At 35.4% G+C, this 18,214-nt stretch overlaps 1 protein-coding gene across 1 annotated transcript in view; it reads left to right on the forward strand.

Annotated features, from left to right (window-relative positions):
* Positions 1–17,757, forward strand: part of Msh4 (mutS homolog 4) — an 87,892-nt gene extending 70,135 nt beyond the window's left edge. The window contains exons 18-20 of the mRNA XM_015490573.2: positions 10,412–10,586; positions 13,067–13,155; positions 17,208–17,757. Coding sequence (XP_015346059.2) covers positions 10,412–10,586; positions 13,067–13,155; positions 17,208–17,399 — 456 coding nt within the window. The 3' untranslated portion in view covers positions 17,400–17,757. The remainder of the gene's footprint in view (positions 1–10,411; positions 10,587–13,066; positions 13,156–17,207) is intronic.
* Positions 17,758–18,214: the final 457 nt, after the last annotated feature.

Genomic DNA, 18,214 nt, shown 5'->3' on the forward strand with positions numbered 1-18,214 from the left:
TGTCTCTCCTTTGTGATGGGAGACTATGCCTAGAAATGTTGGGCTTTATTGTACTTTAAAGCTGATTCATTCAATTCATAAAAGGCTTCCGGATTCTGTATGTGTATAGTGATTTGTTGTCTGTTCTTAGGACTTTATGTTTATGTTAGGTGCTATGATGGTATGAGGGTTAGTATGTCTTGGCTACTTTAGAAGATTGCTCTACTGAAGGGGGATACTAACAGGTGAATGGATCAGGGTGTTGGTAGTAGCTAGGTATTTAGGAGCCCTATAGACAGCTTCTAAACATTCACCTGTTTGCATTTAGACAATTACACGTAATGGAAGACGTAATCCTTGGGATGAAAGTTGTGGGGTAGGGGAAGGAAGGTGCTCTTAAAAAGAAAGGAGAGAGAGATAGATTAGAGGAGAATGGAAAGAACAATAAAACTTGAAACAGGAAAGAAAGAAAGAAGGAAAAGTGGAGAAAAGAACAAAGAGAGAGAAAAAAAAAAATTGAAGTCTTAGAGATCCATTTTCTTCTCTTCCGGTAGGCAGAGCTGTGCCCTCCAAGCCGAGCTTCTGCCCTCTATGTGCCGATAGCAATGTAAGGCGGCTCCTGGGAGTCTCTCAGTCCTGTTAGTCCAGAGCTGTTTCACTTCTCCGGCCCCTCCCCCCTTCCTCCTGCCAGCCCGCCAGCCAGGTCCTGTTCACCGGAGGTGGTTCCCCAGAGATCTGGTTACACTTGCAGCCCCACCGCGTGTCCTATTTCCCGAACGACTGAGCATTCTCTCCGTCATTCATCTAAGCCCCAGTTCTGTAGTGCGGTGATCTGGGGACCAACAGTTTTAATTTTTCCGGACCCCTTTGGTGGGCATGCCCCCGGAAACTGGCAGCTAAGACCTTAGGTGTCGCCGCTGGTGATAAGGGGAGTTGCAGATCGGGAATCCCCTCTGCTTTCCTACAGACACGCCCCCAGGGAGATTCCCGAGGTTTCCTGGCTGCTTGTATCTGGAGGGGGTGGGAGTCACACACCTGCTAAAGTGGATTCAGCTGGGAAGGAATTCTGTCAGCGAACTCCGGTGATGTCACCTCTCTGCTATGGCGGGCCCCAGGCTTCTTGCTGGAGTGTCCGAAGGGAGGGGTGGCATTGGTCTGTCTCTGGTTGGTTTCAGCTCCCAGTTCGCTACTTCATGAAGGCCTGGCTAGAGACCTCTTCCTAGATTCCCTGCGCCGAACCTGCTGGGCCGCGCCTTGGGGGCTAGCTGCCCATTCGCGGGGGCCGTGGGCAGGCGGTCGCCGAGTCGAGTCGCGCGGGCAGCGGCTGGTGGGTCTGGACCTCTGTGCTGCGCTGTGTGGCGGAGATTCACTCGTCTGGGGCAAACTGTCACCTCCAAAAATCCTACCAATTGCCGGCCGGTCTCTCTTCAGTGGAATTTCGCCAGGAGCCTCTCAGCAGGTAGAATCCAAGCGTATCGATGCGTCTCTCTGACCCCATTACTGAGGAGGTACTGAAAGCGCTGCCTTCCGCCTGCCGCCATGTTGGATCGCCCCTAGTGATCTAAAAGGGTTAAGTTTACAACTAAACTTTTATAAAAAGTTTAGCATGAAAAAGTAACATCATTACACTTTTAAACAGTGTTTTTTCTCTATTATTAGTCTAATTTTTAAAATGTCTTTTTAGATGATCATTCCAAATACTTTTTATATTTAGAATACCTTAAAATATTCCTAAGATGAACCTTAAATGAGAGTCTGTAATGATTTATAATATAAAATAAGAAAAAAATTTCTTTTATACACAAAGGTATGTGATGAATTAAAAAATAATGTTCTAAGCACTCAGTGAGACCCTGTCTCTAAATAAAATACAAAATAGGGCTGGGGATGTGGCTCAGTGGTAGAGTGCCCCTGAGTTCAATTCCTGGTCCCTACCCCCTGCCCCACAAAATAATAATGCTAATCGATAATTTTAGTTTCTATAATTCTAAATGTCAGTCAATTATAATTTCTCATATAAATAAGATGTACTTATTACTTAAAACCAAAAGCTAATTAGTATCTATGGTGGATGATTTTATGTGTCAACATGACTGGGCCAGGCATTTGGTCAAACATTATTCTAGGTGTGTGTATAAGGTTATTTCTAGAATGTGTTAACATTGAATTGTAGATTAAATAAAGCAGATGACCCTCCCTGATGTGAGTGGTCCCCTCCAATAGATTAAGAACCTGAATAGAGCAAATAGCCAGATGACTCAGAGTCTGCCTGCATTTGATTTGGAAAAGGACAGAGTTGGGAAGGAATGGAATACTGAAAGTGTGAATAGAGATGTATAGGAAGATCATAATGAAGTTGGAGATATTTAATCCTTAAATTCTGATGAATCTTTTTTGTCAGATCTCCCTACCCCTAGTGAAAGTAGCTTTCAATCTCATCTGAGGAGATTACCCAGCATTACCTAAGGAAACTATAATGACTGTCCTGAGGCAGTTTCCATGTAAGACAATGCTGAGTATACTTCCCACTCCCCCACTCATCTTGGCTTCTTTTTCTAAAACCTATACAAATAGAAATCTAGGAAACATGGGTGGGGATGGGTATTAAGGGTATGGGATAATGATAAAAGGGAGATAAAGTGGGCTGGGGATGTGGCTCAAGCAGTAGTGTGCTTGCCTGGCATGTGCGCGGCACAGGGTTCGATCCTCAGCACCACATACAAATAAAGATGTTGTGTCCGCCAAAAACTAAACAATAAATATTAAAAAATTCTCTCTCTCTCTCTCTCTCTCTCTCTCTCTTTAAAAAAAGGGAGATAAAGTTGAATCAAGGTGATTTTATTGATATGGGCTATAAGTAGAGTCTGTATTTAATATTGCAACTCTGTGAATTAAGAAGGGCTCTAACAGTTTGGTTGGTTGGCTGAAATATGGAGCATAAGTGGCCCATCATGAGTGAGTTGGAAATACTGGGTATAATTCAAGGCAGAAGAAAAGCTTCAAAGCTAGGGAGGTTGGAATGTTAGAGTGTATTTGTCATATATGACCTATTTACCCCTTCCGGGAAAGTTGAAAAGACATGCATTTCACCATGTGTATAGGAAATAAATTTATGAGAGAAGTCCTGGCATCCTTGAAATGGTCTATTATCACTCTTTTCTATAGGCCAGACTTTATGGTGGGAACTGTGGTTTCTGAATTGGGAAACCTATAATAGGAATAATTGGATTTGTGGTAGCAAGGGCAAAACAGTGATACTCAATCACCAAAGTCAAAGTGGGCATAGTTACTACCATAATAAGCAGAAGAGTCAAAACAATAATCAGAATAGTTTGACTTGGGAGCTTGTGAAGATGGCAGATTAAAGGAAGGGAGTACTTTCTAGTTGTTCTACAGCTTGAGATTCAAGCAGCACAGGAGTATTGCTTCTTAGCAAGGAGGGTACCTGAGGGAATTCACTTAAATTCAATACTAGATAGTAAAATAATCATAGAGACACAGAAATTCAGAAGCTTTGAACATAGAACAGGAAATAATATATTAGAGACATAGCAGCTTTGCTGGTGGTAGCAGCATTAGCACTGCCAATTTACCACAGAGGGGAGGGAGAACACAGGCTGAAAGAGAAAAAGGTACTGTGAATAAATTTGGCATGAGAGAACCATAAAACGGAGAAGGAGGCTGATCTCAACTGATCCAGAGATATTGGAGCAAACTGATGATTGAAAGAACTAGAACCTCTTGGCAGTGAGCAGAGAGTTGAGACAAGAGACATTTGCAAGTGACTGGGTGGCAGCATTCAGTGATGGAAGCTCTGGAGTTCATAAAATTTATTGCCAACCTGTTCCAACAAATGCCTGGTGAGGTGTCCAGAGTGTACATGGCCCATTGCAACTGAAATAGGCATAAAGAGGGTTGTGCACAGGGGAATCCAGGCTGAGGATACCAAGGGAAGAGAGGCTTGTGTTACCATTGTTTCTAGCAGCTCATGCACCAGCTGGGGAGAGATCCTCTTGAGAAAGAATCCTGGTACACTTTCAAATATTTGTACAGTCATCTCTCAGTGTCCGTGGTACCTGGGTTCCAGGAACCCCCAAGTTTACCAAAATCTGCAGATTTTCAAGCTCTTATATAAAATGGTGTCATATTTGAATGTAATATATGCATATCTCCCTGCATACTTTAAATCATCTCTAGATTATTTATAATTCCTAATATAATATAAATGCAATGTAAGTAGTTGTTACACTATATTAAGGAACACGAAAAAAAAAAAAAAAGATTGTCCATGCTAATACAAACCTATCTTTTCCCCATATATTTTCCATCTGTGGTTGGTTCCATCTATGGATATGGAGCCAATGGATATAGAGGGATAACTATTCAATTTATCCTCCTCCTACCCAATCCCCCAAAGGGATATATGGCCTTTCACTGGGATAATTGTGCACTGGGGAAAAGAAGCAGTCAAATTTTGTAAGGACTACTGACTGGTCCTGGCTTTGAGCTTTCTGTAATTTTAGGAGATCCAAAATGTTACTGTAGTCCCTAGTCAGAAAAGGGACTTATGAAGGTCAGGTGATCAATTAAATTTTAGTTTAAGTCTATCTCACAGTGGGCCCAGTGAGTTCCCAAACTAATTCTGTGGTTATTTCTCCAGTACTGTAATGCCTAATTAAAATATGCTTAACAGCTGGAAAAATCTTTACATTGGTTCCCTGAATTGTGACTTGAGGGAAATTATCATTGCAAAGGCCAAGTAAAAGCCAACAGAACTGCCTGTATGCACAATATGCAGGTACCCCTAATGGTGGACAACTCTAGCACTATAATCCCTTTCTGGGACATCTCTTAAACACAATTATGAAAGAAAATCCTCTCAGAAGGAAGAATTTCAAGCAGTGCACCAGGTTGACCACTCTTCCTGGAAGGAAAAATGGCTAGATATGCAACTATATATTAATTCGTGGACTGTAGGCAGTGGTTTGGCTACATAGTCAGGAACTTGGAATATGATCAAACAATTGATGACAAGGAAATTTGGGGAGGAAAGATGTGAATAGACTTCTGAGGATAGACAAAAAACGATATTTGTGTCCTGTTGAATGCCAACAAAGAGTGACCTCAGCAGAGGAAGATTTTAATAATCAAGTGGATAGGAGATAGGATGACTTGTTATGTGGATACAAGTGATATGGTTTGCATATGTTGTGTCCCCCCAAAGCTTATGTGTGAGAGAATACAAAAACTTTCAGAAGTAAAAAGATTAAAGAACTATAACCTAATGAGTGGATTAATCCTCTTGAATATATTAACTGAGTAGGAACTATAGGTAGATAGGATATGATTGGGGGAAGTAAGTCACTGGGGGCTTGACTTTGGGGTTGATATTATGTCCCTGGTGAACAGAGCTCCCTCTCTTTCTTTCCTGTCTATCAAGTACTGAAATGTTTTCCTCCACTACCCTTCCAGCATTCTGTTCTGTCTTACCTCAGGCCCATAGCTATGGAGCTGGCCAACCATATACTGAATCTCTGAAATGATGAGCCAAAATAAACTTTCCTCCTCCAAGTTGTTCCTGTCAGGTATGTTGGTCACAGCAATAAAAAGCTGACTAAAACCTTCAACTAGCTTCTTTTCCCAGACATCTTTGTCATTATCACCCAAAGGGCTCATGAACAAAGTAGCAATGATAGGAGGACTGGAAGTTATACATGGACTCAGCAACATGGATTTTTACTTACCAAGATCAACTCAGCTATGGCCACTATTGAGTGCTCTATCTGCCAGCAGCAGAGATCAACATGATATCCCCTTTAAGGAACCATTCCCTGAGATGATCAACCAGCTCCAGGTTAATTACATTGGATAACTTCCATCATGTTCTTACTGAAATATATAATCTTGAGATGGATTTACCTTTTCTACATGTGATCCTTCTGCCAAAATTATCATCTGTGGGCTTATGGAATGCCTTATCTACCGTCACAATATTTCACACAGCATTGCTTCTTTTTTATTAATTATTTTATTTATATATGACAGTGGACTGCATTATAATTCTTATACATATAGAGCATAATTTTTCATATCTCTGGTTGTATACAAAGTATATTCACACCAATTCATGTCTTCATATATGTACTTTGGATAATAATGTTCATCACATTCCACCATCATTTCTAATCCCCTCCCTTCCCCTCCCACCCCTCTGCCCTATCTATAGTTCATCTATTCCTCTGATGGGCCCCCTCCCTACCCCACTATGAATCAGCCTCCTTCTATCAGAGGAAACATTTGGAATTTGGTTTTTTGGGATTGGCTAACTTCACTTAGCATTATCTTCTCTGACTCCATCCATTTACCTGCAATAGTCATGATCTTATTCTCTTAAACCCCCATTTCTCACCATGCACAAAACTCAACTTAAAATGGATCAAGGACCTAGGAATAAAACCAGAGACCCTGTGTACAATAGAAGAAAAAGTGGGATTAGGCCCCAGCTTCTTTAATAAGACTCCTTTGGCACAAGAATCAAAATCAAGAATCAATAAATGGGATGGATTCAAACTAAAAAGTTTCTTCTCAGCAAAAGAAACAATCTGTGAGGTGAATAGAGAGCCTACAGAATGGGAGCAAATCTTTACACCTCACACATTTAGATTAGATAGAGCACTAATCTCTAGGGTATATAAAAAACTCAAAAAGCTAAGCACCAAAAAACAAATAACCCAATCAATAAATGGGCCAAGGACCTGAACAGACACTTCTTAAGAGATGATATACAATCAATCAACAAATATATTAAAAAAATGTTCATCATTGCTAGCAATTAAGAGAAATGCAAATCAAAATACTCTAAGATTTCATCTCACTCCAGTCAGAATGGCAGCTATTATGAAGCCAAACAACAATAAGTGTTGGCAAGGATGTGGGGGAAAAGGTACACTCATACACTGCTGGTGGGACTGCAAATTGGTGCAGCCAATATGGGAAGCAGTATGCAGATTTCTTTCAAAAATTGGGAATGAAACCACCATTTGACCCAGCTGTCCTTCTCCTCAGTCTATACCCAAAGAAGGACTTAAAAACAGAATACTACAGGGACACAGCCACATCAATGTTTATAGCAGCACAATTCACAATAGCTAAACTATGGAACCAACCTAGATGCACTTCAGTAGATAAATGGATTAAAAAATGTGGTGTATATAAACAATGGAATATTACAGCATTACTTCTGATCAACTCCCTTTACAATAAATGCAGTTTTGCAAATAGCTTTGGAATTGACTGTTTTTACCATGTTCTCCACCATCCAAAGTAAACACCTTCACAAAATCATGGTATGGCCTTTTGAAGAACTCAGTTATAGCACCAGGTAGGAGGCAGTACCTTGTTATACTGGAGTAAGGTTCTCCAGAAGACTGTATATGTTCTAAGTCAGCTTTCAATATATGATGCTATTTCTCCCATAGCCCAGATTCATGAGTCTAAGAATAAAAGAGTGGTAATGGAAAAGACATTGCTCATTATTATCCCTAGTAACCACCAAGCAACATTTTTGCTTCTTGTGCTTGAAAACTTGTACTCTGTTGGCATAAACATCTTAATTACAAAGGGAACAATGCTTCCTCCAGGGGACACAATTACTTTGACTTGAAAGTTAAGGCTCCTCCCCAGCTACTTTGAGTTCCTTATGTCTCTAAATCAAAGAAGGGAATCACTATGCTGACAGGAGTGATTGATCTTGATTACCAAAGGGAAACAGCACTACTCCGCAATGTGGGCATGAGGAGTCTGTCTGGAATACCAGAGATTCCTTAGGGTATCTGTTTGTAAATTATCACATCTGTGATTAAGGTTGATGGAAAACTATAACAATTGGATATAGGAAGAACCATGGTTGACCAAGATCCTTCAGTAATGGAGATTTGAACCATGTTAGCAGGCAAAGAACCATGAGTAGCTAAGGTACTTCCTGAAGACAAAGGGATTTTAAAATAAGTACTAGAAGCAGCTATGACTATGTTACCAGTTACAGTAATGAAGAGTACAATTATGATTTTCCCTCCTTTTTTATTATGAATATTTGTGCATAAAGACATATATTACGTGAACATCTTTATTTTTTGCTATCAGGTGACCCAAATGTATTGACTTAATACCATAGGATTTAAATATTGCTAATTTTACATCATAGGTTTTTTTTTAAATATATTTTTTTGTTTTATTGGTGCTAGACTCAGGGCTTTGTGCATGCTAAGAATGCACTCTACTATAGAGCTACATCTGTAGTATCCATCATAGTTTTTAAAGTATAAGACATCAAAGAGAAGAATGAACTCTCTGGAGGATTTTTACCTCCTCTTCTGGGGAAGTAGTTAATGTATTCATGGTTGTTCTCAAGATAGTTGTATCATATTAGGTAAAATTATGACCTTATTGTTGTCTTCACTTGGAGATGAAATATGGTATAAGGAGATATATATAGGTACCAAGTTGACAAGGAGTGGACTTGTGGATGGTTAGTTTCATATATCAACTTGATGGGGTCACAAGTTGTGACATTTGGTCCAACATTTTTCTGTGTGTGTCTGTGCGGATATTTCTGGAGGAGATGAACATTTGAATTGTAAGCTGAATAAAGCAGATAGCCCTCCCAAATGTGGCTAGGTCCCAGCTAATAAATTAAAAGCCTGAATAGAACAAAAATATTGACTCTCTCAAGAGTCCTGAGAAACTTCTGACTGCCTTCAGTCTGGAAGATGAGTTCTTGTCTGCCACCAGCCTCAAACTGAAATATCTACTTTTTCTGAATCTAAAATTTGCTTGCATTCAGACTAGAACTATAATTGGCTCTTCTGGATTATCAGCTTGCCAATCACAGTTCTTAGAACTTGTCCGTCTCCATGATTATAAGTCAATTCCTATCTAAGCATGGTGTACATACCTGTAATCCCAGCTCCTTAGGAGTCTGAGGCAGGAGGATCACAAAGTCTCAGCAACAATGTGAAACCCCTGTGGTACTCTGTAGTATCTAAGAATAAAACCTTTAATGATAGGTCTGAATGTCTTTTTCTATTATAAGTAATTTAGTAAACATATAACATTGCTACTCACTTTTAAGGAGCTTAAAGTTAATTATTATTTTTATAATTTACTATCTTCAGTTCCTAGCACAATGTTTGTAATAGAAAACATTGTGAATAATTATTTGTTAAATTGAACTAATGTGAAATACAGTTTACAAAGTTATTCTAGTAGATAGGTTAGACACATAATTTTTAAGAATATTGTTATCGACCATGGTCCCTAGCTTTTAAATAGTTTATTCCAATAATCAAGGACTGCCCCCTTGCTCTTTTATATCAACTTGTTCTAAAGAACTCACTCCAGTAGACCAGCATTGATTTCTTCTAGGAGCAGTGACCTAATTACCTCCACTAAGCCCTACCTCTTAAATGTTCCTTCACCTTCCAGCATTGCCAAACTGAGGAACAAGCTTTTAACAGCTCCTAAGAGGATGCACTCAATATCCAAACTATTAGCAAGTTGTATACAAAAACTTTTCTTTCCTTTCTTGCTGCCAGTCTTCCATGGTTGTACCATTTTGCCAACCAAATCCCTCCGTCCCTCCCTCTCCCCCCCCCTCTCCCCCCCAACTTCTCTCTCTTGTTTGTGGTGTTGGGGCTAGAACCCAGAGCTTTGTGCATTCTAGGGAAGAGCTCTACCAGCTGAGCTACATCCCCAGCCTCCAGCCAAATATTTTCTTTTTAGACTATTTTAGTATTCTGTTTTCCATTGATCTTCTATTTCTTTTCTCATTGGTAAATATGTCCTAAAACATAATCAATTATGCACAAATCAATTTATTTTAGCAAAAGTAAAAACTTTGGTGGCTTTGCTTTTGATTTTATCCCTAGCACCACAAAACAAAAAACAAACAAACAAAAATCACATTTAGGGAATTTCGAATACCTCAAGGCAATCCATTGATTTCAATTACAGGAAGGGAAGCTACTTTCAAAATGGAGTTTTTAAAAGTTGAAGGAAATATTATGATTTTATCATGTGTGGGGGTTATCTCCCTACTAAGTGATTCCCTCAGTTAATAGTTTTGTTTCTGGCAAACATCTTTTTAATATCTTCAAATATATTTCTTATGATTTTAATTTTAGATTTTTTCTCTTTTCCATAAAGTACCATACATATATATGAGGAAAAATAATAAAGATATTACTTCATTGGATATAAAATTTCAAAACACTTTAAAATGGATTGATCATGTTAGCCTCCACATTATTGGTTTTGTTCTTACATCTCTGTCAAGCTATTTGGAAAAATAAATTTTTATGTTTAAATAGTTACAATTGAATTTTCTAATTCACTTTAAAAAGCACTAATATTCATTGTCTTTTATGTATTATAGGCATTTACACTGTTTGCTACACATTTCCTGGAACTATGCCATATAGATGTTTTGTATCCTAATGTAGAAAACATGCATTTTGAAGTTCAGCATGTAAAGAATGCCTCAAGAAATAAAGAAGCAATTTTGTATACATACAAACTTTCTAAAGGACTCACAGAAGAAAAAAATTATGGTATTGCATATATAAATTATAGATTAAAACACATTCTCTTCAGACAAACTGTTTTCTCCCCTTTTCTTGGCTATCAATCTAAGCAAACTTTCTTTGTTTAGTTTTTTTTTTTGTGTGTGTGTGTGTGTGTGTGAATGTTTATATGCCTAAGACTATATGTCAAAATCACATTATGTATCTGTTATACTGGTTCATATAAGTTCATATAAGCTGAAAATTAATATATACCATATATATGACATTTATACATTATAAGCATATATATATATATATATATATATATTACACACACACGTATATAACTTTTTAATTTATATAAACTTACATGAACCAGTAACTGTTGTTTGACCAGGACACAAGAAAAGACCACTGACTCCAATTAAAATCAAATTAAAGCAAGCTTATTATTTCGACCGGCCGGGCTGCCTCTCCCTCCCAAAACGGCGGGAACAAGACAGCACCCCAGCTTTCCTGCAGCCCAGCTTTATAGCCCAGAAAGTTACACAAAAGGGGGTTACAGATAACAGAACTCTGACAAGCATCACACTAATGGTAGTTTACATTTTTTTGCTGGCCCCAACATCAGAATTTATGAGGACCATTAGAGCCTCAGAGAGGGTCGTTGTCTGGCCAGGGAAGGCCAATATTTATGAGGTGTCACTAAGTTTCAGAGAGGGCTGCTATCTGGTCAGAGAGCCAGGCATGGGTGAGTTCAAGGCACGGGCAGGCATTCCAAGCAGGTTCAGAATTTGCAGTAATTTATAGTAAAGCCAAAATTATCTTTTCATGGCTTTGTGGTGAGATGCCCAATTTTAAGAAAAGATCAGGTTGGGTCTATCACTGTGTAGAAATATGTTACATGAAAGCCCTAGAAGTATGAATTTCTACTCTTACAAAAATGTAATTTAGTTTATAATTGCAAGTTAAATATTAAGTTGAAAATTGTACATTTCCTACACACTCTATTAGGAGTAAATTCCTTCTGTTTTCTTCAATTTCAGAGTATTACTAATTAAATGAGAATTATTACCAAATCATATGATATTCCTAAACTTTATTAGATACTTTCTACATAAGTAATTATATGACATATAAAATCATCACAGATTCAGAGAATTTTCAGTTGATCCATACATATAAGGTTCCAAAAACCATTTTAGCTATGGATGTGACTGACCCTGTGAGGAAAAGTAAAGCATCCTTGTTTTACTTTTCAAAATGGTAAATCAACTGGATAACTTATTTGTATCACATGACTAGTCTTTATAAGCCTCAATTTCATTACCTATGAAATAGGGATAATTTTTTTATATAGAGAGAGTCATAAAGATTCAATGTTATCAAAAGTCAACTGCCTAGCATAGTACTTGGCAATGAGTAACTTCTCAATAAATATTGTCATTGCTTCCATTGCTTCTAAAGTACAATAAAAAATTGGCACACAGTAGAGTGCCTGCATGGCATTGATACAATACAATTAAGCTTTTAAAATACAAGAATAATAGTTTATACTTTGAATTTGCGTAGAGTGGTCACCTACTATTTTATCTTCTGAGAAATTCTAATCTCATAGTTTTGCTAGAGGAACATTCAGCTGTAAGGTTGTCTCTGTGACTCAACATTCTCATCATTTGAAAAAACAAATATCCTTCCACCTTCTATTAAACCAACTACTTTTTGTTTGTTTGTTTGTTTTGGTACCAGGTATTGAACCCAGATTGCTTAACTACTGAACCATAGCTCAGACCATTTTTTATTCTATATTTTTAGACAGGGTCTCACTAAGTTGTTGAGTCTGGCTTTGAACTTTTAATACTCCTGCCTCAGCCTCCTGAGCTGCTGGAATTGCAGCCAGTACTATGCTATATGCTAGGCAGCTGACTTTTGATAGTTTATTGAATTTTTATGAGTCTCTCTATATGAAAAATTATCCCCATTTCATAGGCAATGAATTTGAGGCTTATAAAGATTAGACATATGAAACAAATAAGTTATCTGATTGATTTACCATTTCAAAAAGTAAAACAAGGATGCTTTACTTTTCCTCAGAGGTCAGTCACATAGTTGCTGGAATACAGGCATGAGCCACTGTGGCCAGCAATTGACTGTTTTTGTAATTGTAATATTAATGTTATTATTTCCTAGTTACCTCTTTTCTTTCCTGTCTCAGAATTATATTGAGAGTTAATTGATATTTGCCTTATTTGTCTGGGACAAGCAATTAAATCTAATAATTGGGAAGTTGTCATCCAAAACTTTGGAAAACTTAATTTTGAGAATTGAGCAGTTCAGAAATCCTTGTACAAGGGAAATTTAAATCTTTGGAAAAAATATTAACATCAGTTAAAACAAACATAAAAATATCATAAATAACTATTTTGAAGCCAGTTTTTTAATTTATAATTTTATTTATTTATTTATTGTTTTTTTTTGTTTCTTATTTATTTATTTATTTTTATTGGTTTTATTTATAATTTTAGGTTTAAAAGCAGCAGAGGTATCATCACTTCCACAATCAATTGTCATGGATGCCAAAGAAATCACAACTCAAATTGCAAGACAAATTTTGGTAAAAACCACTTTAACAATAAGAATTAATTGTTTTTCAAATTAAAAAAAATGGTTTTAGTGTACTTTCTTATTTTGGCTTTGACCTAAATATCTTGTAATAGTAATAGTTAAAATAATTAAATATTTAAAATATAAAGCTTAATTCTTAAGAAAATTATTTTTATTTCTCAACCCATTTTTGATTTGGCCTGTTATGGCTTTTCCCACCACATCAGCTACTAAAAGAGAAAAATTCAGCAGTTCAGTTTCTATATTAATTATTGCCAAATGAATTTATAATGAGAAAATAAGTATTTAAAAGGGACATTAAAAATAAAAATCACCATGCATGACATTTGTATTTTTATGGTTTTATGTAGCATTGAAAAGAAGAAATGAAGTAGTTACGTCTTTCTAATAAAATGATAAATAATAAATGTATTAGTTTTACTATCATTTTTATAGGTTTATAGAGGTTAAGTGATTTGTTACAAAGTAGTATATCCAACACTAAAAGCACATCTGTTGACTCAGAAAATCGGAAATATTTTTCATTTTTCAAATTAGGTTGCTTTGTAGTGTTTTAAAAAATTCAATGTGAAAAAAAAAGAAAATTCAATGTGTTAAGTAAGTTGAGCTAGGTAGTGGGAATTTTCTTCAATAATAGTTTTCTTTCACTTTTTCTTAACCTGCCTTCCACTTTTTATTGCATTCTTTCCTTCTCTGATTTTTTAGACTGTCTCTATGACTTCACTTGCCTAATTACCACTTACATCTCTTCATCAGTAATTTTATCAGTGTTATCATTCTGAAGTACCTCTCATTCCATAATTTTTCAGATTTAATCTTGCCAAATTCCTGTTATAGGCCACTTCTTCACTGGTCGTCTAGGCTTTAACTTTCCTAGTAATGTTTGAAAAATATTCTAGATAGTCTAATTTTATCCACTATAAAATTCTTACATTCTAACTTTAGTTGAATATTTTACTGAATAATTTTTTCTTCTCCTTTTATTGATCTCTATAACTCCTTTTCTGTAACTCTTTCAAAACATTTCCACCCTTTGTGAGCCCTTGTTGCACAATTTCTGCAAAATTCTGTTCTTGGAATATTTTTCACCCATCTCATATTTCTTCTTTTTAAGAAAAAAGATTGCTTTTCAGACTTTTTAAAATTAACTTTTCTGGGGTGAGGTTGTGGCTCAGTAGTACAGCGCTTTCCTAGAATGTGTGAGACACTGGGTTCGATTCTCAGCTCTGCATATAAATAAATTAATAAAATAAAGGTTCATTAACATTTAAAAAATTTTTTAAAATTAACTTTTCTGTTTTATTTCCTTCTGAGTATTGTTTGTTTCATTTTTCTCTTTTGCTCATTCTTTTCTGCACTGATTTCCCTTTTTCTATGAATATGATTATGTTTTTTTTTCTTCCACCAAGAAATCCTCACACCAATTTCTTAAATTATTTTCCCATTTCTCTTTTTTACTGAAAACTCAGGAGTATCTATACTTTCTTCTTCTGCTATCCACTTGTAATCTTAATCTTTTTTTTTCTTTTTTTATTGGTTGTTCAAAACATTACAATGCTCTTGACATATCATACATTTGATTCAAGTGGGTTATGAACTCCCATTTTTACCACGTATACAGCTTGCAGATTCACATTGGTTACACATCCACGTTTATACATATTGCCATACTAGTGTCTGTTGTATTTTGCTGCCTTTCCTATCCCCTTCCTTTCCCCCTCCCTCCCCTCCCCTCTCATCTTCTCTCTCTACCCCATCTACTGTAATTCATTTCTCTCTCTTGTTCTTTTTTCCCTTTCCCCTCAGTATTTTGAAACTTTTTTCTTAAATCCCAGTTAATCAAAACATCTTGTGTTTTTTTTTTTTTCTAAAATCACTTCTTATCTTCCATGATATCTCTATGGCACTTATCACTTCCCTTTCCTTAATTCTGTCTGTGCAGTTTTTCTCTTATGGACATTTTTATCCTCTTATTTCTTTGATTATTACTTATTTCCTTTCTTCACCAACACTTTATCTTTTTATACTTACTAAATATAAATGTTTATAATATTTTTCCCACCCCCACACTTTTTAAAAAATTTGCAGTCTTGGTGATCTCATCCTTTTTCACAGATTCTGTATCACTACTGCCCATCTCCAAATCTATATACATTTCCCCTTGACACCTTAGTCTACTTTTTAGGACAAAAATTGAATTGAGAATTACTTTTTCTGAAAACATCTCCCATATCTTTTCTTTCAAGCCTCCCAATGACCCATAAGAATCATCTATGTACCCCTCCTCTTAATTACATCTCATTAGGTCTGTGTAATTAAATTGTCTCTCTTTTCAATACCTCCTGCACACTTCTACCAGATTATCTTCTAATGCTTAGCTCTTACCAGATTGTTTGCCTACTCAGAAACATTCAGTTATTTTTTAACAATATAAAAGTTGAACTCCTTAGCCTAGTGTTAAAAGTCTTCTATATTATTTCTCAAAACATAGTTTTAAGAAATTAGAATCACCTGAAATGTTTGGTACATCTTAGATTTTTAAGGATCTCAGGAATTTGTGGCTCAGGAATTTGCTTTTTTTTTTTTTTTAACCAGTTATCAGATGATTCTGAAGTTTGTTGATTTTTGTGTTAAGATCTTCTTTGTTATCTACACAAGCTTTACATTACTTCACTCAGTTTTGCATAATCCACATTTGTCACATTGAATTACTTGTCATTTCATCACTTTGACTTGATTGTGTAGCATGCGCTCCAATGTGCTTTGGCTGTTTCTTCTATGAAGAACACTCTCCCGTCTAGGTGCTTCTACTCATCAGGATTCATTCCAAATACTCCATTTAATTTAAGCTTCTCTTCATGCCCTTGTGGAACTTTTCATAATTGCCATAATAAATTGCTTAAAATAAGCCTTTTTACCACTAGACCACAAGCTCCTTGAGTTCTGATATTATATCAGGTTCACATTTTGTATTCTCCCTAGACACATATACACAAGCTTTGGGGTCTGGAACATAGATGGTAATAGATATCTAAAATTTGTTATTTGAATAATAGAGTAATGGTAATCAACTTATGTATTAAGTAGAAACATGGGTGAATATATGATAACCTTATTCTACCTCATGGAATCTTAACTCATCTTTTCCTATAATAAAAGTAGGAAAATATTTAGAATTCCTTGCTGTATTGAGAAAGAGTTGACAGGATTGTATTTCTGGGAGACTAACCAAGACTTTTCATACATAGTTGAGATTGAAAATGTTGATTCCTCTATCTAGGTCAGGCAAAGGTATGGATTAAGAATTTTTCAGCTGTATTTCCAATCATGAAGTACTATTCAAAAATGGAATATATAAAAGTCTTCCAAATTCTCATTTTAAATTTCTTGGGTATCCTCAAGTATAGTTTGTTAGGAATTAAGGCATAATTTTAAATAGCTATTTATGTTGTGTATTTTTAAAATGTACTATTCCCCTCCATGAATATTTTCTCTTAGACTCCAACAATTTCTACATATGAGTTCTGTTAGGGACAAGGAATTTTCTGATGACCCATTATGTCCACCAGTTTATCTACTGAGGAATTAAAATAGGAGACAGCATAGTGGTATATTTGGATAACATTAAAATTATGATTACTGTATAGCAATGAGTAGTGCTATTTGCCCATACCATTTTAGTGAAAAAGTATTTGTAGAACCTTTTTCTGTTGAATTTTCTATTACTGTTCTTGGTATTTTTATTGAAGAATTTGATTTATTTAACAAATTTTTTTCATTGAAAAGCGATTTCTGAGGATTTAAGGTTCTGTCATAAAGTAGTAAATGTTCATAAGAAATTTCATTCTTCCAAATAGTATTTTTATTCTTCCAAATAGAATTTAAAAAATTTCTTCTAGTGTATTATTTTTACTAGTTGGATGGAACTAATTCTTATCTTTGAGTTCCTCCATATTTCTATAGATGTAGAACAGTGTCAAACTATGATTTAAATAAAATTGTATTCATTTTAAATTTATATCTGTGGATATTTAATAACAGCAGCACCAAAGGAGTACCCCGGAGATGGAAAGACAGAGAGCTGTGTATCATCTAGCCACAAGACTTGTTCAAACGGCTCGAAATTCTCAATTGGATCCAGACAGTTTGCGGATGTATTTAAATAATCTCAAGAAGAAATATGAAGAAGATTTATGCAAGGCTGAGCAAGTTCCAGGAAAAACTGAAGAATAATACAAGTCATATTTTATACTAATGAAATAATATATCTTTATATCAGGAACCTTGAATTAATTTATCTCCTAAGAGCAAAAGAAAATATTTACTAAATATTATATTTTAATTAAAAACCATATTATATTAACCTCAGAATTTTCATCTAAATATTCTAAAATGAACAAAAAATTGCTATTTTAATTTAACAAATGAGAACTATTTAAAGGAATGATCTTTATGTTAGAAAAAAGTATAAGGCATAACTTTTCTCTCATTTATGAAAATCACATTGCTAAGTTTATTTGCATTTATAAATTATAATTTAAAATATTACATATACCTTAACTTTAAAAAAAATCCTTTCTTTTTAGATCTGGAAACTTGTTTGAGTTTTTTTTTAACGTTCTATTCTGAAGTAATATACCTTATAACTCAACAATTGCTGAATTGATACCCTTAGATTCCAATTATAAATGATTCTGATGTTAGAATGCTACTGAGAATTTTAACGTTCTCTTTTGGACATTCTAGATGTAGAAATAAGCATTTTGTAATGTTAAATCCTTTTAATTTTCTAGACATCCAGTAGTTCAATTTTTTCTTACTTTCTTCTTTTTTTCTAATTTTTGTCTTGATCATCTTTATTAGGTAAATAAAAGGCAGTAAAAAGGAAATACAGTATTTTTTATTTACCCCATTTGTTGTTTTACAAAGGAGCTGTTTTTCAGAGGCATGTGGCTTATACAACCATTTCTGAGTTTACCCAAAGGTTATTCTTATTTTATAAATGGGCAGAAGAAAACAGAAGACTACCAGTTATTAATTAATTAGAA

Source organism: Marmota marmota, unplaced genomic scaffold, assembly GCF_001458135.2.
Source record: "Marmota marmota marmota unplaced genomic scaffold, marMar, whole genome shotgun sequence".
In the NCBI taxonomy this organism is placed as follows: domain Eukaryota; kingdom Metazoa; phylum Chordata; class Mammalia; order Rodentia; family Sciuridae; genus Marmota; species Marmota marmota.